The sequence below is a fragment of the Opisthorchis viverrini genome, assembly GCF_000715545.1.
Source record: "Opisthorchis viverrini unplaced genomic scaffold opera_v5_48, whole genome shotgun sequence".
Taxonomy (NCBI): domain Eukaryota; kingdom Metazoa; phylum Platyhelminthes; class Trematoda; order Opisthorchiida; family Opisthorchiidae; genus Opisthorchis; species Opisthorchis viverrini.
This window is the reverse complement of record NW_008751704.1, coordinates 1,993,080-2,017,750: the sequence shown is the minus strand read 5'-3', so window position 1 is coordinate 2,017,750 and position 24,671 is coordinate 1,993,080. Positions and strand designations below refer to the sequence as shown.

The following is a 24,671-nucleotide window of genomic DNA, read 5'->3' as shown; positions in this document are numbered from 1 at the left end:
CACACTATACACGTGATGCGAAAACCACTTGGGGTTGATATCGATCAACTAACTGACGATATGGTACAGATATGTGACTGGTATCCGTTGGATGCAACGGCTCGTGGGTATATGGTCTTCTCAATCCACACCCAAAACAGTAATAAAATGTGGACGCTGATAGTTTGAATGATTCTACGCAACAAAGATGTCAACAATAAGACAGGTATTTGGCATGTCGGACTTCAACACGGGTGTCGATTAAACCATGAAAATGGGGTCATTCACATTCTGTGATTCTCCATTCTGAAATGCTATTAGAGTATCCAATGCCTTCTTTTCATCCACTGCGGTCTAGAGAGGGAGGATAAACCCAACGCAGCCAACTGCGGTGGTCACTCTGAACCGGAACGGGTTTGGTACCTTACCTTAAATTAAACGAGCGAAAAAGAAGTTCACGCGATCACCGATAGAGAATTTCCTACCCTTTCTCCTCTTCCCCAAATAAGAAAGCTAGCTGATTAGTAGACAAGGTTCAACATTCGAATTTCATATTCATTTCCATACGACATCTTCCACGAATCATTCCGAATACAACAATATGAGGAAAATCTAGAAAAGAGGGGATTGCAGCACTATCAGTTTAAGGGGAGACACGTTCGGGCGAGCATGGTTATTCCTATCCAACCAGATTGCATAAACTTTTGCTTTCAAAACGTCAAAACTTCTTGCAGCAACTGGGACTATTGTAACCTGTACACGGTTTGCAGCTGATAAATTCAGCTGAGTGCCGTAAACATGGAGCCCTTTTTTGAGACCGTCACGTGACACATGCAAACAGTAGCTGTGACGACGCACATGGCAGTGCCATTCTCGCGTTTTGACGGAGCGGCATGCGAGTGGTGATGCAAGATTACGTGAGCAATAGTGACTGGCGTCCGATTCGCACAATATTGATTGACAGTTAATTGGATTTGTTTCGCCAAACCTGGCAGTTAGCTCGCAAACTTTTCGTCATTGGCTTCGAAACCATAGTTCGTTGTATGTGAAAACCTTAGAGTTGCACATAAATGACCGGAATGGTTAACTGCATTAGATCTGCATTTTTTTGTGAATTGATAAACTTTGATCTCTTCGATTAAAATTGTTGTAGCTTTGGGTTGAAACACCAGTGTCCATTGAGGTAATTGTGAAAACATTTCTCAAAGACCAACATGACAACGAGTGTTCTACACCTGAGCCGGGTCTGCGTTATGTGACGTAAATGGATTTCGTGATCACCTTCGTGGATCAGCTCATATCCAGCGCCTGATGTTGCTACCGACGGCGTTGAGATAACTATTTTCAGATTGTCAGCACTTTTCTTCGTTGCCTTCCAAATTTTTTGTAACGATTTATTGGAACAAAATAGCCACGGAACAGCTTGAGTTCGAAGTATACTTACAAATTCACGCTCAAAACGTTATTGCTCTTGTTCATCCTCACAGTAAACCACTTACAACATCGGACGAAATCTCGAGTACTTTAACATATCTGCAAATCCACGCTTTGAATTCTTTTAGCCGCATTCTCTCATCATTTACTGCATTCGTGAACGCGTTGGGTAAAACAGGAGAATACCGACTATCTGCTATCTGTACGACAAATACCATTCTCTCTTTGAAGTCCATTGAAGTTTTTGCCGGATACCAATCCCAAACACGGAATCATTGATTTATTTTTGAAGGATTGAAGAGACAGCACTGTAAAGACCGCTGTCGAGAAGAATAAAGTGGGGGAAATCAATAACATGAAGAATTTTTTTTTGTTAGAACTGTCTGATTCGACCAGGCATTCCAGCTCAAACTAGTGAGACCGGGGTGTCATCAACGTTTTTGAAGTCAAACACACAACACAGATTAAGTCACTTGCGCAGTTCGAAGAAGCAACACTGCTGCCGCCACGGTCTGATCAAACAAAAATGTGCTTTTTGCATGTGGCATAAGGTTTTCTGACTACTGTTTGATTCCAGCTCACATAACTACAAACTACAAAGAGCTAACATTGCCAAAAAAAACAAGAGCATAACAAGAACCTAACATTATGAATACTGGTTTCTTGATAGGTGGGTCACAATATTGGCTTCAAAAGTACGGTCAAATTTCCGTGAATTGACAAAACCAACACGTACTTGCGAAAAGCAGGCTGTGCACAAGTGATCAGAATTATAGTTCATCACTGTTTTCTTCTGGGTAGCTTGCTCATGGAACATGCGTGTTTGTCATGGGCAAGGTCAACAACTGACCCAGTTTCAGGGCCTGGTAACGCTGTAGCCATTCGATCCAGTACTTGAAAACAAGAACTTGTGATGGAAAGACTCAGTGTTTTCAAATACCTTGCATTTTTCCAATGTACACGGGTAGTTCTAAAGTCTTTCTGTCAATGTCTAGTAACGTTTTGACATTCGCTTTCGGATATGGTACCTAAAGTTGCTTAATGTACGATAGGAAACACCGTGCGGTCGTAGGGAACCAATACGAGAGGCGAACTCAATAAGGTTTACTCAGTTAAACTTTTGTGTAATCATCCCAACTCCAATTCGGATCTATTAGCGGCATTCTGGAATTGTACCGCGGCCCATTATCTCCTAAACAACACAAAAATTAGAGAGTTTTCAATTATCGAGAGCTCCTGAGTGTATGGGGGTTGTGCAATGCGGCATCAAGGGTCAACATGCTCCGACGAGTCGAACACACAAAGTGGGCAGAGTTGGTAGAATTACGTTCCACTCACAAGCTAAATGCATTGCAACGGTTGACTCTGCAGAAATGGTTTTTCAGTTCATCCCAGTTGAAACTCATTATCCACCAGATGTAGATAAGCGAATTATTATTACTCTTCTATTCCATAAAAATGGGGAATCCAAATATATTGCCCAGAATTGAGGTCTATCAACAAATGTACCATACTCAGAGATTATAATTCTAACGTACCTGGTTGATTACTTGTCTATCTGAACCGTGGCACTTCCATAAGCACCGATCATTCGTCGCATTATGCCATCAAGATCGAATAGTATCAGCTCAAATTGATTCAAACTGAAAATCGATATGTTCTAATGTGCGTAGTGGAATAAGTATATTCCGCGCCCATCTCGTGTTTCGCTCTCCGGCCCTGTCTCTCCCAATCTCAACCTGTCCCAAATTTTGTACGGACGAGTTTGGACTGTCTGGCCAACGATCTCGTGTCTGCTCGCCTGTCCCTGTTTCTCTACCCGCGTCCAACAGCCACGCTGCCAGTTATTTAGTCAGGTCTGTATCCGGAGCCATCGGTTGGTCATTCGACTTACTGCTCAAACGCTTCACCGTTCTCATTCTCCTGGTTAGGCAGACTGGTTTGGGACACTCGTACCACGTGCCCTAAAAACAGTCCGGAGTAGTTACTGTTGTCAACGCCTGAGAGTGGACCTCGAATCCAGCGTGAATGAGAGAAAGACGCAACCGCGTTTGAGGATTTTATAATCAGATCCCCCTTGGACTTTAAAATACTTCTGTTTTCTTCATTGGACCTGGAGATCTTAAGCGTAAGCCACCTGTAGTTCATTTTTATTCAAAATCACTCTGACCGTAACCACATCAAATTGGTTCGCTGAATTTCACCCCCAGTGTCTACAACTTTTGTTAGAAACTTTCCGGATTCATGTACACAAACCTAGCGTATCCAGTAGTCTGTATTACCTTAGGGTGAAAATGAAGGAGTGATATGGGGAAAGCACTGATCATTCTCACTATCTTTTGAAGTGTACTCGATCTGATTACAAATCGAAACGCTGGTCTTCAATCTTCACTGATGTTGCTGTTACTGATGAATTTCTTTACAAGTAGGAAAAAACATTCTTGGTGACATGTTCCGTAAGAGATTAGGACAAGTTCGTCTGCTTTGTTTTCTCAAAGACCTGAAAAACTGGTCATTTGCATTAAGTTTACGGTAAGGCCCCATTTACTTGTTCACCCGCTTAACCTCAGCACAAGGACACACTGAGCTTCACATAGTGAGAGTTTGACGTAGTTCTTTTCCATGAAAATTATTCCGTGTCGCCAATATCCTACCCGCATTTACTTGTTCACCCGCTTAACCTCAGCGCAAGGACACACTGAGTTTCACATAGTGAGAGTTTGACGCAGTTCTTTTCCATGAAAATGATTCCGTGTCGCCAATATCCTACCCCAACACCAGTTTATTTAAGCGCAGACATGGGAAATATCACATTGGAAAAATTTAGGACATGCTTACAGCTTATGTCATGGGAAGTGATGAGTCATCCTCTCACATTCGACAGCTTGAGGCTTTGGAAACAGCGGGGCTAGCTTCCTCTGTCAATTCGAACAAAACTGATCGATAATTCTGCATGCGGCTCGCGATGATCTGCTGGGAAAAGTAGAAAATGGATAAATAATTCCTCCATTCTGACAGGAATTTCATATTATGGGCATTTATCGATTTGTGTTGAAATATTTCAACCCAATAAACCAGGTATAACAACAGGGTGATACTAAAATACAAAACTTAAACAGGGTTAGCCGCAACCTCAAACTTCCCAGGTCATGGTCAATCTAACCAACTCGGGCGTTCGGCCGCTCGGCATAGCACGATTGGAAGCGACAAAAAGTCACTCTTAGCCACATATTATATAGTTCTTAGGAGAAATGGCGGCTGGTTGAGCGCCCGCGTTTGGATGACCTCTGGCCTAGTGTCTTCAGGTGAAACGTGAACCATCTGCTCAGATGTATTACCCAATGCATGTCCCACGTTGGTAGTTTTTTTTGTGGGGTACTACTTTACCCACTTCTGAAAGAATGCTTCAATAAGGATTCACAGCGCTGCTGGGAATAAAATGATATCGGATGAATTCCCCGCCAAGCATCTTCAAAAGAATTCCAGAAAAACAGACGAAGAGTGTCAGTGAAAACAATAGGCTTGATTTCCATACTGCAGCGCAACCAAGTCGATAAAGGGAGTTAGTCATTGCGTCACTCAATCTAACAGGCTCCAATGGTCCAATTAGCAACAAACGTGCTCGTTTCGCTGTCCTGCTTGATTTCGCATACAGAGGGACAATCGGAATGAAGTGGAATCTAACTTATCCTGGTTGTTTTGTCCTCCAGTTATCCCGCTGACCTCACCGACAAACATGCATACCCGAAGCCTCCTTTGTTCTCCTATGTTGTTGACCTAAACCCCAACTCATTTGTGTAAATACAGTCATTGTATCAGGTCGGACTGCTGGCGCCAAGGACAAGCTATCAACCAGGCTTATCGACGATTTAGTTTAACTGTACAGTTTGCTTTTTACACGCTACTTCTTAACAGCAGTCTGAACACGTAAAGGCCGGAATTTTTCATTTCAGTGTTCATTCTAAACGACACTGGTTCTCCGACAAAGTGGCCCCATTTTTTGGGAAATCAGAAGAGTGCTACACTAAAGCGTCATTAATGAGTAGTATGTAAGGAGATCGTTATTCACGGGCAATTTATCTGAAAAGTTTACGACAGCTGTGAATAGGGCAACTTGGATTACCCCCCAGTAACTTTGGAAGAATACTCTGAAGTGGTTTTGAATAAGTGGCAGCAATCAATCAAGGGAGCTACCCTCGAACTCGACAACCTAGACAAGATTTCTCAATGAGTTTGACATGAGAACCGAACTTGGTGACAGACTGGGAGTGCATGGGTGGTTTAAAATTATGGTGAAAGTTTGAAACAGTAAACTATCCGTCCGTGATACACTTTATCGCCTGAGGAGCTCTTATTACAGCAGCGAAGTATTGAAGCTGGATACGTGTGTAAGCATGCAGTTGTTGAACAATGGTTGCAACAGTGTCCAGAATACTTGTCAGAATGGAGAGACGGAGTTTTAAAAAGTTTTATTACTGCAAGACACCTCAGGAGTTAACTTAGAAGCCCATCGTTGTTATATTCCCGAGATGCCAGTTCGGTTTGCAGTGCACGAAGATGAACAGATAGTATTACACTTTCGTAATGGATCAATAACTCCCTTCCTCTATTGCGCATAGTAAGCTGATTGGAGGTTGCGAGCCTCCAGTTGTACGATCAATGGTCGAGTGAACTTCAGTAACCTTTAAATAGGATCTCGATATAGTCAGTATCCGTTTAAATCGGTACCACTTCACTCACAGCACAACATAAGCGCAGAAAATTTGGAACTGACAAATAAAACTAGCTGATAATACATACTGGTGGGAGTCATGATGCGATCACATGCCCTTAGTGAGTGATCGATACTGGTGCTGGTTTGTGTAGGGCCATACGTGGTCTGGTCACTTATTTATACCACCAACTCGCCCACCTTAATGAGTGAAGAAATTTACTAGTGAAACAGCATAAGCCTAGTAAGTGACCTACTGTTCATTGAGTAAACAAGAATGAGTAAAAACCAGCATAAATAGTACTATAACGTGTCCTCCGGGTAAGAACACATCAAATACGCCCGCAAAAGTCATCAATCAGAAGGTCAACAGCACGTTGATGTTGTACCACTAGAAGTTATTAAAAGAGATTCTCATTTAGTGCTACCCAAAAGATCAGCGAAAAATCTGGACAGCTGACTAACTGTTTCGTTCTTCTTGGGTTCATTCGGTAGACAGAGTTCGTTAACTTTCTTCAACGTTGTTCCTCGGGTAAAGATCGAATTCTGGAATAGATTCAGATGAAGTCCAGCTAAGTACCCATGAACATCAGGTAAGTTTGCAAGGGGGTTTTTACCGCAGAATACAAAAACCTTGCAGTATACATATAAGATAAGCTTGAAAAAAGTTCGGAGGCTAGGCAAGCCTGACGTATCTCAAGAACGATGAAAGTTGTGAAAACCCATATTCTTTGGATGCAATCGGCCTCATGAGTAGTGCTGAAACGTACTTCGATATGTTTAACACCCTTTCAATCAAAACACCAGGTGAACTTTGGAATCGAACAAGGTTACGAATGAGAGTTCCGGTAAGTTTTGGCTGAGTGTCTCTTAAACACTAACTGAAGGTAGACATTTTGTCAGCTAAGGTGGAACTACGGTGGTACGATATCACGGTAATTCTTCCGCTGGTTGTCACACCTTTAAATGACAGAAGCAAACATGTCTTGCATTCCAGTAACACGTGACGAACACGTGGGATATATGGTAAAAATTGCGCGTTGTACCAAATTGAAGTTTCATGGCATGATCTGAATTGAGTTAGTTATCAACCGAATTTAATAGTAAATGGTAAAACACGTTCTCTCATGAAGAGTAATGTGACAGCAGGTGAATAATTGCAGGTTCTCAAACCTCGATCGAGACTGGAACACTCTTAGCACGGTCAGTAGATGATCTTTCTGCAACTATATTTTCCGTCCTGACATTTTTCAATAACTGATGCCATGTGTTGTATGCTGAATCGATCGTGAATACATGTACCGAATATTACCTCGTGTATGATTGGGGGTGCATCGAGAAAGCGGCCCATAGGACAAAAATGACCAGCCCAAGCAGTTCCAAAAAGTTAAGAAACCATTTACCAGTTTGATCATTTCTGAATTCTCAGCAACATTAAAATTCCCGCAAGATCTAATAGAATTCTATCTGGACTAGTTGGTATCTCGACAGATAGGAAATCACGGAAAAATACGAAACGTATCGACTAAGAGAGGTCTTCCACATGTTTTCACAATAGAATTGCTGGAAATGTATTATGGCTTCTTCCGTGAACCGGATTTTGATGAATAGATCGTAGAAATCCAACTGTGAGTTTTGTACTTAGTGTATATGTTGTTAAGAAATTAATGATCTAGTCCGGTCCATATGATTGGCAAATAAACGGTCCTAGTTACATTTCCATTGATCCGAAATAAAGGGACTGTGCGTCTACCCCTCTTTTACACCTCGACGTAATTTCAAACCGACACAACTGGCCAAAGTCTATAGCTGTTAGAATATACGTGGTGATATATGTTCAATGAAGGTTCATAGTAAACTTAGAATTTTTTACGTCCCAGCATCGATTTGTGCAGACACTGTAGATTTTTCAATGAAACAGTGTTATATCAAAAGCACCAGATACATCTGTGCCCCAGATAGCAACCTTTTATTTACACAGACACTCACTTGGGCTAAAACCGCCCAGGCTTTGGTAGCAAGTCAATTTATTCCACCCCAAAGAGACTATAACCTTGAAGGTCAGTATCGATCATTGACAGAAAAAATCAATAGCAATGCCTCTCAAAAATTCGTACATCGAATTCATTCTGGTGAGAATATCGCCTTATAGTAGTCGTCTAGTTTATGATTACTTTGGGTCACAAAACTAGGGCCTGATTGCTCATCTGATTGTACATGAACTTTTACGTAGGTCCATGTATGTAGGTACCCGAGAAATCGTGCACTTCTCATTATTTTTGCAAATAAGAACTGATGTATCCGGTGGTCTCCATTATCCGCGGGCCACACTTTACTCACACAAACGGGCTAGCTGGTTTTAAACATCCTCTGCTTGATCAATAAAACGGTGGATGAGGAAACTCATGTCTGCCACCGTTGACGGCTTAGAGCTCGAGAATATTCAGGGCGATAGGGCTAATATTTGCTGACACGAATGAGCACAGACTAACAGCCGAAACCAAAGGTATGAGCCTCATATAGACCAGAGGGCGCATTATTTATCAGCCGAACTTTGAGTGCCTCCGCTTACAATAATAACTATTAAAAGTCACTTCTAGCACCACCGCGGGCTTGGCACAGTGAATCACTCGGTGTACTAGGGCATTCTGAGGATTTTGATCCTACGCCGATGGCCACGGATACTCTTAGCACCAACACAAGCTCAGGTATCCGCTAAACCGAGGAAGCCAATGTGGATTTTGTAAATTCACTTTGTCCGCCCACATCTCGCCTACAGATTAATGTGCCAGCATGGGGCTGATCAATTCAATGCAGCCAGTACAAACAGGATCGGAGTCAATGCGAATCCAGCTTGTTTGCTTTCAAGATCCAACACCGCCAATGATATCTTTTCGTCCTACACGCTCTCTACTGTCTGACTTGGAGCTGGTGATCAACAACTTGAGGAACTTCAACTGTTATCGTTTCCGTTAATCCAGCTTTGTTTTGTGCTTCCGCTTTCCACTTCGCCAGCTCCACGGAAGTAACTTTTAGATTTTCGACCGCTCTATTCAAATATCGAAATTTTTGTCTATCAAGGCTCCGTCTCTTCGTGTCCAGCCGTACATATAAAGCTGCTCCAGAATTCTGTTACCATCCGGCAAGCTTAACCCAGTCAAACAAATGGTGGCGTGAGCTCGCCCACATCATACCTCTTGTAGAAATTCCGAGTCTGAGACTCATTCTGTGCAGGCGGTAAATTTGACACTGTCAGTGAAAACCGTTCAATTATCTCAGGCTGTGCCGGTAAATGATCAGTTTTTAATGTAGTGCGAGGGGACAGATACTACCGTCGTCTTGTAGATGTAGACCTTTGTCTCCATTCTTAGGTCGCAGTCCCCTCACCAGATTGTTGATATTGTCAAAAGTCTCAATGGCCTTGGTAACAGAGGTAAGGGTTGCCGGCCAGGTCAACAGACAGTGCACTTTGGGTTGTGTATAAATAAGTCTCTTCAGTAGCTCACAAATTCTGCTCCACTATTATTGTGCGGATGAGTTCTAATCGCTGCCATGGTCATGTAGAGTATAAACTTCGCGACAGCAGTGCGTATATGCAAATAACAGAGTTGTCTGTAGGCATAAAGCTGCAGAACCAGATCTGCTGTTCGGGCGTTTCACGAGCCAACCGTTAGCCATCTCCTGAGCAACCTGATTGCCTTGGACTGGTCTTAGACAGGAGGGAGGGATCAGTATGGGCTGTTTTAACACCTCCCAGATGCTCAGTCTGGTGGGAAAGTTGAGAGAGTCTGGACTCAGCAGACTTCCCTTAATAGTGTCCTCTGAGTTTTTATTGGTTTCCTTAGCTTCTGTGTTTTTTAACCGTAATTTTACTAAATTGTGTTGAATTACGTTCAGCTACTCATCCGGAAGGGATCGCACTGCAAAACTGCCTTTCACTGGCTCCCTTTCTCAAGCCAAAAGTAAAAAAAAGAAGTGCATGTCCTTGCTAAGCAGCAGATATGACTGTTTCAATTGAGGGCTATGTCTTCGTTGTCAGTGGTCTCTGTGTGCCGGTATAATGAGCTAGAAGCTACCCCAGCAACCCAATACGCATAGCATCTTAGCCAACGTATTTGCCATGATGATGGTCATAGTCGGGTGATCGCGTAGGTACAACTCGCAACAGAATTCTGAAATAAAATAGACTGACGAATTGATGAGAAAATTCATCGACTTTTCTGGAGGGGTATCAATTAGATGAATAATCCTAACTGTCTCAAGACAGCCTGTTATCTTCCCATAAGGTACGTGGCACCCCTCGTCTGTAGCTGGATGTAGCTAGGTGTTGAGGTTGAATGGCCTGCTCTGCAGAAAAGTGCATTTGCAAACATCTGGAAGATTCTGGCCAATATCAAGCCCTTGGGGTTGTTCTGGAAGCGCGTATCATGCTTGGACATGATCCATCTGGTTCATATAGTCTATTCATCACGAAGGCTAGGGTTTGCTATGTAGCTAGTCCGTTAGCTGAAACAAGACAGACTGAAAGGAAACAACTAAATTGGCAAGCTATCAACCGAAGTCGGAGGCATCAGCGGAAAACGATAGCAGGTCCTTTTGCCTCAGGTTACTACACATACAATAAAACCAGCAACCCCTTTTCAAAGACCTCTGTGTTGTCTACCACCACTGACGGCACCCAAAATTTAGTAAAACTCCATTATTATTGCTAAACATGTGCCTTAATGCAGAAAGGCTAGGATCACGAAGTTTGAATCCCGGTACTTATCGGAAGGGAAAATTACCTCTCGGGGTTTCTCAGCAGGTGTCAATCCTGAAGCTTATTTTATGAGACTGGTGTGAAGCGGCCTTAAGTGGGGAGTGGTCCTTCTAGAGGGGGACGCCATATTGATCAGAATGAAAGCATTTAACCCATGTATGTATCCTGTAAGTACGTGTGAGTTCAGTGGCCTACGAAAGAAACCCACCTAACAAAATGTTGTAAGTTGGAGAAGCTTTCTCGTAAAGGCTATTCTGGTAGACCCGAGTAGGTGTAGCGCAGAGTTTTGATGGCACTGCGCGAAAACCTTATTGACAGGAGAACATCAAACAAAGTAGTGCACTGCATGACATAAACATCCTTCTCTTCAGAATTACCTCGACCGGCACAATCCTAAGATTGAATATCTGACAGTCGTCGTAATTGGCTTTCTCGACCACACCCAAAAATGTCAAATATGGTTGGTTTGAGACCTGAGGCCCACGCACACAATATGTACAGTCTGACACATTCGACAAGGTGAGAGAATCAATCAATTTGAGCATATTGCTTTCAACATAATCACTATCAAGTTCCTTCCGCAAACCTCCTCTGTGAAAGGATGCAACTTATCGGACAAGTGTATTTAGTGGTCGGATGTGGAAAACGAGATATTTCGGACCCTGCTTGATAAACCCAACTGTCATTAGGCCGTTTTCTTTCTCAACCACACCCAACCGGAAGTGCTTAAAAAATATCTCCAAGTCCACATTCTGTCTGGAAAACATCACAAAGCTTGCGCTGTACGTAGCTTGGACAATTCCGTCTCGTCTAGCAAAAAGTGAAAAGACACATAACCATGGTCCACGTACCTCCTATTGCCCGCCAACATCAAGTTAACACGGAGAAAGCAGATTTAAAGCTCGTGAAAAAACTGCCTTCGCGAGGCACACACAAATCAGGTCGCTTGATCAACCGGATATAAGGGACATGAGCTGCTGCGTTGCTAGGACCAAAACATTTGGAATGCCAAAATAAAGCACCGTCTCTAATCAGATAAAGCGGATTTCGATAGACTGCACGCAGGAATGATCGGAACACAAGAATTCCGGTGACAAGGAGCAATGGCAATTGCTTTGGTAACTTAAATCTGTTGACTTGCCTCGCACGACTTGATGTGGGTGACTAGATGGCGGAAAAATAACTTTCAGTCCAAAGTAACTCGTGCTTTGCAAAGTTAGTTTAGCGAATTCCAACCGAGCAATCTTACTCAAACCTTCAGGCGAATCTTTACACAGAGAGTGTTTCTGCCCCACAGTTTTGATCTCCCTTGATACTTCCTTAAGAACGATCGGCTTTTCTGCACTGTTTTTATGAGTTTCATTGTGATGCTAAGCGCACTGTCTTCGTATGCTGTGAGTACAGTTCACTGACAGGTGGAAAATCCCATGATGTGTGGCTTCTGATAGCTCGTTGCCTTATATCACAAAAGGGTGTTTCAAGTGAATTTAAGTTGAGTTTCCCGTCAACATAGAACCTTATGTACAAACTGGTGTATAAGTGAGTAATGAGGTTTAATGAAATTTTGGGATGAAGCCCGAAGAATGGTCCAGCCACTGGGGAGCTATTTAGAGTTTTCATCGGTCTCATGAAGTATACTGAAGCTCGCAGGTTGTTAGCATGCCATTGTAGCGGTGAACCTGACTGACAAGGCATGCGAGTAGTATGTGGTTTCTCGTAACTCCGTCTTGATCTGATGGAAGGTAGGGCTTATCACGGAATTAGTCAGTCTGCTTTGAGGCATTCGTCTACAATTGCGTGATAGTCAAGGAGCATCCTGGAAAGTTTAGGAGGACGCGTTCAAGAAGAAGACGGATTTTCCGTTTTTAAAAACAATATGCTTTAAAAGCAAGAGAGCTTTATTTCCTGTTCAATATTCTGTAACTGTTTAGTTGTTGTTTCCTAAAAAACAACGCAGCGAAGTTCATTTCTCCTTCCACTATGTCGAATGAATTTGTTGTATTTTCATCAAAAAACCACTCGCGAGTTTGTTGCAACCTCTTCGACACAGCAAAACTGCCCGTGGGATATCGAAGTGATTTCAGCAACCTTATTACATGAAACTTTTGCGATGCCTGAAATATCGTACCAACTGAAACATGAGACAGCCTCTGTACGACACATTCATTTGAGGAAGAATATCGCGGCTAATTTAGTCAGCTGGGATTTAGGGGTGTATCCCCAAAAAACCCAGTGGTATGCAAATGCGTGCAGTTGTTAAAATCTGGTGGAGTTTAGGCGATGATTTATTTTCAGCCGGTATAAAATGTGACATGCATGATCTGAGGCAAGCTCAACATACCTATTTCATATTTGATTTTTTATGAGGAAACCGCTCTGTTTTTATTATTCCAACCAAAATAACCCAGAATAAAGCTTCAAATGTTGTACAATATTTAAGCGGATGAGTTGAGTTACATTTATTCAAAGTGCTCAGAATACCGGTAGTTAGGCTCGCACGAAGTTGAGCTGGTTGACTATTAGTGTCTCCTTTTAAACTCCGGGTGAAAGAATCCTTATGAATGACCTAGGTTTATATTGTAAACCAGGCGTATTTTAGCGTTGTCTGAGAGTGACAAACGCTTCTCTTCTATCCATGGGCTGCAGGAAGGCTAGTCAGGAATTGGGAAACTGCCAAATAGCACTGATTTAAGAAAGGTGGAATAAACATGCAACTGCTCTTGAAACTTTCCCAAGGACCTTAGACTCTTCGTGCCACCCATGGCTTTGTCTGTGAGTCTGCTCCGGATTGGCAATCCCACACAGGTTTTGAAACAAAACATTACCACAGGTTGGCAGGTTGGCCGAGGGCGTGTGTCGTTTCCGCTGTTGTGTATCTTGATGCTAGTAAGACCGATCAATCACAAGCTTCAAGTACTCGTCCCAGACAGGAGTACCATGCGTTTTACCATTGTGCCACCCGAATGCACTTTTTATTCAATGTCGGAGTACCAGTACTCTAATGTTCAACATATTTTCGATGTCTTTTTGGCTAGGTGACTTGAAGCATGCCCGCTCTACTTCCCAGCATATCCATACTGTTCGCTTCACACTGGAATGCATTTTCCTGGAAATGGAGTCGGTCTTTTGCGAAAAGCTGGGAAGCACTGTACACTTGTTCGATCCTCAGTGGAAATCATCAGCGCTGCGCGTCCCACAAACTTACAAGAAGTTCCAGGCGCGCGACCTACAAGCTAGTAGTTTGGCCTCTTAAGCTTTCGGCCACAGCAGCTGCCACTTAGAAGAAGTTCCAGGCGCGCAACCTACAGGCTAGTAGTTTGACCTCTTAAGCTTTCGGCCACCAGCAGCTGCCCAGTAGTGTGGTTAGCTTGATTAAACAGAATATATCACCGCTCATCCTTCATTCATGGAAGACTTGTAACCTGGTCACTCGTTTACTGGTTTCTCAAGGAAAACGTTTCGGGCGCAGGGCCTATTCGTCGTGTGAATTATTCAGGCAATTCTCCAAAGGTAGAGATGGTCAGACACTGAAAGCGTTGAAAAGTCCTCAGCGCACGGCGACAAGGATTCTCATCCATATTACAGCGTGTAGCGCACCCCATCACTGTAGAATTGATCCTTGGCACATGACCCCATGTCACGTCTATGCCACAGGCAATGCAGAATTGCAAAAGCTTCTCTAGCCTTCCCAATCCGGATGAAAATTTCGTCTCTGGTTAGGCTGCCGGAAATGACAGAGCTACACAGGTAGACAAACTGGTCTTCTACTTCTTCAGACCGCAGGGGTTTTAGTCAGTCCAGTTCTACAACAGTAGTGTAACTATTGGGGCATGCCGTTGCAGGGCACAATTTACCTGAGTTTTCACGGATTCACCTATGCCTGTTTTCAGTTTAGCTTTGAAGAATCGAAGCAGAAGGCCTTTCGATACCAGAGTTTTCACACGAAGTTCGATTACACTTTACGAAAACAAGAATAATTGTCAGTGAAGCCTCTTCTGCAGACACTTTCAGCTAGCGCCAAGTTACAACATTAAGCTTTTTTAGATGGGGAAACGAGGGCTTTGCCGTCTTCTTTGATATAAATCATCTCGTCCCAGTGCCTTCTCATGCTCCAGTAGAGATAATTTATACCTTATTTTCTTTTAAACATTAATCAAGGTTTAAATCCCATTTGCTTGTAAACGCTGTTTCCAAGAGCTATGTTGCAGGAATCAAACTAAACGGAACTACAAGGTGTTCGGTTCATCTTCCCAATCTGCGTTTTTTCAAGCCATTTTTACTAATCGCTGCACTCTCCGTTGCAAAATTCTGTCGTGACTTTCCAATGTCCACCAAAGCTGATGATCTTCCCCATTTGGCATCTGAGGGATTTGCATGCGCCTGGTATGGATTTCCCGGCATCGATCAGGATAAGCAAACTCGACGATATCTAACTGTCATTGAACCGTATTGCAGAAGTCCGACAGACAGAGCCAAATGCAGCTAGGGTGACTCCATTCACATTTCACTATGCTTAATCTACGTGCTCGCAACCAGTACAGCGTTGGTTTATTGAAGAGAGCATTTGGTCTAGCTCAGAGTGATACCCTGGGTCTATGGTAATTCTTCAAATATGGTGCATTTGCACACCTCTTGCCGACTTGTGAGGGTCTATATAAAACCGAATTGTCGGGATGCTCGCAGTTCCGCGTGATAGAAATCAAGTTTTGTGCCTCAAAAAGAACGGCAGTCTTGGAGTGTAACGCTCCGGTAGTCGCTACTAGGCACGTGATTCATTTGGGGCAATGGGTGAATTGGAGTTAGTGGCCACCGAGTTAATCGATGCGAGCGTTCATGTTAAAAACCCGTGCTTACCAGAAACAGTTGATAATCAGCATATAGCTGCAAGAGCCGCTGTCTGTTGTCCTATCTCAGTCCAAGGAGCTCAGGTGAACGACTTGTGCGTTCCTGTTTCCAATATCAATGCTTCTTGATTAGGAGATAAGTTTGGAACTCGATAGAAAGTACGCTTCCTCGCATTGCAACCGCAAGCAGCAGAGGCCTGTTCTGGCATATGACGCAGACACTGGTTCTTACGTTGACCAACCTGGAGGTGGATAAGCGCAAGGTGCAGAACTGCCAGAGCTGAGGTTGCACCACTGATTAGGGGAACGATGCTGTGTTTTTCTAGCCATCTACAGATCTCCCCATCGAGCTGCGTACGAAAGACTTGGCCGAGTTCAGACGTGCGCTAGCCCCTGATGACATTTATCCTGCCTTTTCCAAGGAGAAAATTCCTTACGGAGAGAAGGACCTCAAAGTTACTGCTGTATTATCAACCGTCAGGGACAAACTGGAGGTGTGTACTGATAATAGTAATCAATCGTGGATTCATTTCTTTGAAGAAAGTTTTTCCAACAGTTGGCTAATTTCCGATGCTTTAATGCACTCGTTCGTTCTTTGGTTTCTTCTCAAACTTATGTGTGATGGATAAAGGGGGCGGCTGAACAGTAAGCTATGAACAAGCATTTGTCTCTCTTTCCCCGATTGGAAATACAACTGTTTAAAAATCTACCTAAACGTCAATGGTTTACCCAGTTCAGTAGCCTTCAGTTATGTAGGTTATCTAATCACTAATTCAATTTGCCCACATTTCAGGTCCTTCAATGAATGTCCGCGGTTTCTTCAAGAATGTCCTGAACAGTGAGCAGGCTCAGGATACATCCGCTATTCCACCGGATGATCCAAACAGCGGGACACTCGGTTCTGGCGTGAGTGGATTTTTGTCCGGCACTACACGATTTCTAGACACTGTCCAAAACAAAAAGAATGGTTTGCTCAACGATTTGACAACAAAATTCAGTGGGATAAAATTACCCGGTGATCAATCCGGTGGACGCACAAAAAGAAAGAAAACATCTCGAGTGCAAGAAAATGAGGGAGATGAAGAGAGTTCCGCTAGCGAATATGGCGATGAAGGTGACAAACCCATGTATGCAGAGCAAGCTCCGTTAGAAAGTCAAGAATCTGTGGACAGTGTGGATAGCCTACCTGAACAGGAAGCGGAACAATGCAAAGCGGAAATTCGAACAATCATTTCTACCATACTACAACAAAAGTAAGCCACTTTGATTTTAACGAGCGACTAAACTGGATCTGTTTTCAACTGAATGTGCTGCACACAGGCCGTTTCTTTTTTCATTGGCAACGATATTCCAGATACCGCAGTATATTTTCATGAAGGAAATTACTCACAAGGTTGCTAAAAACTCGTGGATAGCCCACTACGGATTTTTCTCCTGTTGAAACTCATCAGGTAGGTGCAGTCCCCGAGTTTCCGTCAACCTTTAGTTTTAGTTGAACCCAGATTGGACTGAATTCGAGTAGTACACTCATTTGCAAATCGATTTGATTTTTACGAGATACTCAACCGAATCTCTCGTTTACGATATTCTTCAGATGAACATAAGGTTGATGGAAACTCGGGGACTACACCTACCTGATGGGCCCCAACAAAGGCGAAAGCCGTCGTGGGCCGTCTAATATTTTTCAGCAACCTTGTGTGTAGTTCCCTTTATGAGAGCGTACTTATTCTCATAAAAGAAACTGCAGTTTGCACAACGACTTAAGTGTGTTTTTGATTGCTTGTTTGCTTCATCTAGCAGTAAGATGAGGTGTTGTCCTGATAGAATGTAAGAAGGCAGTTGTACAACCCATTTTGCCTATAATTACGCCGTGAAATGACAAGAATTCTCGGATTTTAGTCAACAATATCCTGCGGTCCGTTATGTGTTGCTCATTTTACTGCGCCTCTGAATTCCAAACTGTTAACTGCTGGAGTGGATAGCAATGGCGCACCACAGAGGATTTGCGTATGCGATAAAGAGTCGAAACTCGGCAAAATCAGAATCGTCCAGTCACAACAATTTTGCAAACAGTGGTGTATATGGGACAAGACTGTCTGCTGACGGCTGGGGTGAGTCGGTCGGGGTGTCACCAAATCGACACACAGCGCTTGACAGAAAAAAACCTTAAGGGTGATCCTGACAGACAATTTTCGGCGGTCTCTTCAATACTGATGTTTATTTATGACAATTGCCTCGCAAATATCTGAACTTCCTTCTTGAAACTTTTGTCCCTAAAAAATAAACAAAAAGTGGATTGGGGCCAAGAAACAAAAACATTTTCAGATTGACGACTGGCGACGACTTGGGGGTACGGACTGTACAATGTTGGACGCTAGGTACTCAGATATGCTGACTTGGTATTAAGCTTGAATTAAGCCATATTATACTTGACACAAGCACTGTAATGATAAGAACGAATAGGTTTAAATCATCAAAGCTTGCTCCATGCACATTTGTGCTGAGCGTTTTCTCTTCTGGCATTCATTTTTTGAAAATCATATCCTTATTCTCGTACTTGAGTAACTCCGGTTTTGAGGCTTTATCGCATCATGATATGTACTTTGCAAAATGAACTAATTAGTACTCTGTTATTGAATCGCATACCACAAAATTTCTTATCGACTCTGCAATGAAGTTGTCGTGAAAACCTATGTGTGGTGCACCTTCACATATGATCATTGGATTGAGCGTGTAAGTCTCGTGAATTGCGACAATGTTTTGAAGGCATGGCGCAAGACACCGCAGTTGTCCGTGGGAATAGAGTTTCACCGAATTCTTTCTTTCAGGCAACGTGAACCGTTTTGTGCATCTGGGACCGGAGGTCAATTGTAGGGTAAATTCTGAGGCATTCCGATTGGTTCTGTCCCACAAAGAGAACTCATCGCTTATCGTGGGGATTATCTGACCTAAGTGAGCTACTGACTTCTTTCGGACTGCACTGTTTCACGGGTCCCACGCTTCAACGAAGTGCTTATCCTACTATAGTAACTCCACTTTGACCACCGGTTACCTTTTTCCAGACGCGACTAAGTCAGCTTCCACGGTAGATTCCTTGTAACAAGGAGACCACATTGATTCTGCTCCGTTGTAAGTTGTCATGTTGGAACACTAGGACACCGTGAAAAAAGTTATCCAGTTATACCAACGTGATTAGAACTCTGAAACTCCTTTCGCTCTCCTGAATCACGGACATAAAAATAAGAGTATTATGAAATGAAAACAGGAGCAACTGCTTTTGTGCACTCAGCGATTCGTTTGTGGCGTTTGCATTACGCGACAAGATTCGAAATGAGTTTACAGGATTATTTTAATGGTCTGGCTACAAATATTGCATGACTGTTACTTGACCTCTGATTCAACATTTTCCTGACACAATCTGGATTACATACTTTGAAATATGTCCAGCGGAAGTAGGATATTTGACACTGCAGAGGAACTCGTAGGCTAGCTCAGGTTTTTTCAAGACAAATCCTTCAGGGATCGGTACACGATATGGCTGGGCAGCAGTACAAACAGACTTGGAAGCAGACATCAGCTTACGTCTTTTGTCAGTGCTTATGCACTTTCTTCCAATCGAGGGCATTGGTAGGTATCGCAATTGGCTGGATTAACTGGGCGTGCTTGTGTTCGAACTCTAAGATGAACCTTGCTGAAGTGCTCTGGGTAGCCGTCTGTCATCTTCAAAAAATACCTCTTCTTGTTCAAGCTGATCCGGGCAACACTGTCCTCGAACCATTGTTTCGTGCTTGCGGGTGAACTGATTGAGGTAGTAAACAAATCTGTTTACCCGGGAAGCCGTATCAGTCCCGGTGGTCTGGCGAAGGATGATATTTCCATCCGGACTGGAAAGGCCAGAGGAGCTTTCATGAACCTACTTCACCTGAGGCGTAGGCATGACACCAGCTTAGCCGCCAAGGGTCGAGCTTACAATGCTGCGATGCTATCCAACCTACTATACGGATAAGAAACCCGACCGTTGCCGGGTTTTCAGTACTTGACCATCCATGTCTTCGGAGCATTGCCCGAGTCTGGTGGGAACACCGGATCAGCAATGCTGAAGTACGTTGAATGGCATTCGGAAGAACTAACTCACCCACGATAGATGAACTAATCACACTGCACAGGTCACGCTGGCTATGCCACGTGCTCGATTTCCTTGAAGGGTTCTTTTCGCACAACCATGTATAAGTGATGGGGTACAGGGACACTGATTCCTCCAGTGACCAGGCTTGCCACACACGTAGCACCGGCTGGTTCAAGCGTGCCTCCATGATTCCTTCTTCACAGCTGCAGGCTGTTCTGCGAGTTGGTCCACTCTGGTCTGCAGTTCCTCCATTGGTGAACCATCCCTTTTCTTCTGCGACTGCAACGTGGCCAGTGGTTCCTCGGGCAGTTCCCGGGCCAGGCGCACCAGCTCTTCCACACCCAACTGGCCAGTCGCTCGCGCCAACTGCAATTGGGCACCAAGCGCCGGCTGCACACCTTCGACGAACTGGTCCGACAGCAACTGGTGGCGCGACACTCTGTCCAGCCCCGGCAAAGCGCGACTCAACGACTGCTGCAGGCCGGCGAAGAACACGATCGGGCAAGATCCAGGTACCATCCTGGCCGTCTTGAACCGTCTCATAGCCTCCTGGCGGTCAGCCGGCGTGCCGAACTCCGCAGCAAAGCCTTCTTCCTTTCATCTGGTGATCTAACAATAACTTGGTATGAAAGCCATTACTGACAAACTCAACTGCGCTAGCCGTTCCCGTCCTCCTGGATAGGGACCCCGAGACATATCACATCGATGGCTGGGGACACTGTCAGACATTGACTAGTCGCTCCCTCGGTGACGCTCATGTATCCACGCTCTTGTCTTTAATGCGTAGCTCCCTTCCCTATTTCCCCACTTGAAAGTCCACTGACAGTGTTTTATTTATACACGACTTTATCAGTTCCTGTACGGCAGTGAAGCATCAGTGCCAACAATGATGTTGCTGTCTTTGATAATGATGATGATCATTATCAGCTCCCGCCTTCAATGCGCATCCATCTACCTCACCTCCCTAAACGATCGGTGAACGAAAATATGGCAGCTACAACTACTGACCGTGATGTGATTTGACGCGCATCCATCTACCTCACCTCCCTAAACGATCGGTGAACGAAAATATGGCAGCTACAACTACTGACAGTGATGGTGATTTGACTGTGCAGAAATGCGAACATTTAACAACTTAGGAATTCTGTAAGTTTTATGAGATGGAGCCAACCTACACAACGCGCTTATGTGGCCAGTCTGGTGGAGATGTGGATCATCTTATGCACAAGCTTGGATGGTATGATGATTAATTCTCAGAACTCTCTGCCACCTGTATTCGGTTTCTTCGGCCCAGGGGTGATGTACCGACCAACCGACCGACCGTCTGATATTTGTCGCGGTAGGAAGGAAGCCAGCTGGAGAGTTGGCTGTGAAAAATCGAATTCCAGACAAATAGGAGCGAATGAAATCATCGGTTTGCCAAACAAATTTGCAACCACATCATCGAACCTAATTTGTTTTTTGATCCGAGAAAGTAGGAGACTCAGCTCACTCTGCCAAACACTTGTGCATTAAGATCGTCATTCCGAAAAAGTCAAGAAGCTGACACTTCACACAAAGAGCATTCGTGTATTGTGATCCGACAAACGCTTCAATTCACCTCCCGGTAGTTGCAGAACGCCACTAGAACTGCACTGTAACATAATGTGTAAAGCATAGTTGGCAGCACGCAAGTTATGAACATAAAGGGGAGGAATTTCAGTGGAGAGCAACCCAATCGAAAATGATCAAGCTAACACCACAAAGAGTGTTTGTCCGATTCCACATTTCCATTCAACAACCAGGAATCCTTCTCAGTTCATGGACTGACATTCAACTGGGAAACACGTATTTGAGACTGTGCAATTTATGAGTCAGTGGTTTCTGAACAGTATGGATCTTTGGCTGAAGGCAGCCTACCCATAAGGTTACTGAAAATCCTTCACGACCGCTTTCGCCTTTCTTGAAGCCCATCAGGAAGGCACAGTCCCTGAATTTCCGTCAGAATTACGTCCTACTTAAACCCAAATTGTACAGAACCTGTGAACTACATGCCGATCAGATGTTTACCACTGAATCATGTCAGTTTATTCTAGCAGACCGAACGTCGTCCTTGAAGAGAAAAGTCAGCAGTGCACGTCTCAAGAAATTCCAAACAATTTCGGACCCGTCAAACCTCGGCTGCTGTCAGCAATGCGATTCACTCGAAATTAAACAAGAGATAGCGCCATTGGTCCTTCAGACATGAAACTCACATCAAGTGTTCACGTGTTGTATGCTCCTTCCTCCACCCGTGAAGACAACATTATCGAATGACTGAGAGCTGAATGGCTCTAAAACCCCTCTTAGCAAGATTTACCCGGATTGTTGGTCAATCGCTCGTGGCTGAACTACTAGCCCGGGGTAAAAGGAGTAGAATCATCTCAGTTATTCGGGTCAGATGCACACTACTTACGGTTTCAAGTCGGGATGAGACGAACGTGCAGCAATTGTTGACTGCCGAGCATAGACTGGCTTTGTTGCAATTTCAATCTTTCCTTCATACACCACCCACTTTTTTCGTTGAACGTCTTCTTCAGATATACGTGTGAGTCCCCACATGTGACACGCACAAAAGACCGCTACTCTGTGTATATTCTTTATGCGTGTGGGCGGGTTTTATTGATCCCCTCGAAGCTTCATTCTATGATGAAAAGTTGTTTGCTTAATTGTGTGGCTCAGCTCCTGATCACCAAGTGGTAACGTATACGCTAATTTTGTCGGATTCCCATAAGTTTAGGAGGCTGTAGGTGAACATCCGAAAGAACAAGTTAGGCTGTCTACGATACCAGAAAGAAAACGAATAATTAGCTAAATAGTGCCCACTTCACGTGGTGTCCCACCAGAATATCAACAAGGATGTTAGTCGTGATCAAAGAGTGTACGCAGGATAAACTACCGCACACGTTCGAACCTGAAAGATGGACAACGAATCTAGAAAATAAAGCAGATTAAACATGAGCTAAACTATGGATGGGATTGTGTACTCGGTACCATCCACAAGATCCTCCACGTTTCAGTGAATTTAAGAACCCCCGGTTGATGACAAGTCCTGAAAAAAGAATGCTGAATCTGTTTTTAGTAACCACTCAACCACGGTATTTCAGGTTGGCTACCAGTTTATGGATCGTTTTTTATTTGGCTTTCTGTGATTTGTTTTATTATTTAAAACCTAAATTGTGTTCATTTAACATAAAGGGGTTTTCAGTAAGTTTGTAGGACTTTCTCAGTACATTCAAGTGGTATTCCACACCACTGCCACCCTTCGTCATCATCATCATCATCATCATCATCGTCATCATCATATCCACTGCTGCGGACCAGTCGGAATAACTGAAACAATCAGTACTTGACTTTTGGGCCTGGCGCAGGGGGAAAATACATGAGACTTGCTGTTCAAATTCTTGGGCGGAACACTCGCGGACATTCTTTGTGCAGAGGTTTACACTTTTTGCCTTCAAATCAAGATTCACATCTGTTTTCATCAAAATGGATTTTAGCTGTTTTGCGTATTTGGCTGAAAGCAAACTTGCTCACTCGAAGAATTGTTCATTACCAACTTCCGTTTTTGTCTCCACAGCGCAATATCTCCGGACTTGGAGGCTAACTTTCAGAATTACTCAATGGTGAGTTCAATGTGCCATTGCCATGGTAGTTTATTAGATACTCACACGGTTTTGACAAAAGTCTATGGGATGGGGCCTGACGCCTCGTGATTGCAGCTGCATTGCTCTAAATGGTGATGAATCGTACGCTTGATCTCTCCACCATCGTAATTGGTTGTGCATAAATTTTCAATGCAACAACGTCATCCGAGACAACAACGGCCCATCAAGACGTCCTATAAAAAGAAACTGGCAGCACAAAAGCCAGTGACATCGTTTAGCCACCATTTCTTGCAATACCCCTAGCTAGGAGCTGAGGGATCGTGAGATATTAGCAACACCTAAACTCGTCGTTCCATCTTTCACACCCATGTGCCATGTGTCTATCTCACAGTTTTCTTCATTACAAAGGTGAAAAGGAAACCATTGTTCGTCTTGACGCACAATGTTTCGGCATGCGTGGGTTATAGCCGCGTCAACGCAGATGACGGTGCTGAATGTGTTCCACGACTGAGGTACCTGCTACACCGTAAGGAATTCGCTTACGCCATCCGACACCAGTGTGGCTTTTGAAACATGTGTGAAATGTATACACAACTCATCGTTCCATTTGTTCAACCGATTCAATGCTCCATAGAATGGGGGGAATTTTTCGCACGTTTTTTAGAGCCCCTAGTTACAAGTGGTATATAAAAGTTCGAGACGAAATCTGACAATGGGTCCTCATGAAGCGTGCGATGAAAAAGTGTGGATTTTTTCTGAACCTGTTAATTTAATTCAGCTGATACTGGTGGCTAAAGGGATCTCTTCAATGAGGATGTTCTGCATTCTTCTCCCCTGAGTGGATGTCTGTAATTCGCCGAGAGGAAGCGCTTCAAAAGCCAGTTATGATGAGGTTAAAATATTCCTCGAGAGTGGCCGTACAATAATCTTAGACCAAAGAGTTTATTTCAGAAGCGAAATTTCCCGAGAGTGTGCAACTGGGTGCAAACCTAAATCATGGTAGTTTTATTCTGAAGTGGTTACGATGCACACAAAATGCTGTCAACTTATCAAATGTGATTTTCTGGGCTCCCGAATTCCTCGGAAGTAATGAATACCAATACGATTGACTGCTGTCAGTCCTGATTGAAACGCGTCTCATATTGGGACACCAAAACACATTTAATTACCCCCCGAATAAAACATTCCAAAG

The 24,671-nt window shown here is 43.7% G+C and overlaps 1 protein-coding gene across 1 annotated transcript in view; it reads left to right on the top strand.

Moving 5' to 3' along the window:
• Positions 1–3,289: 3,289 nt before the first annotated feature.
• Positions 3,290–24,671, top strand: part of T265_03406 (hypothetical protein) — a gene marked incomplete at both ends in the record, with an annotated part of 39,987 nt that continues 18,605 nt past the window's right edge. Inside the window, 3 exons of the mRNA XM_009167875.1 lie at positions 3,290–3,541; positions 16,521–16,980; positions 23,452–23,497. Coding sequence (XP_009166139.1) covers positions 16,529–16,980; positions 23,452–23,497 — 498 coding nt within the window. The remainder of the gene's footprint in view (positions 3,542–16,520; positions 16,981–23,451; positions 23,498–24,671) is intronic.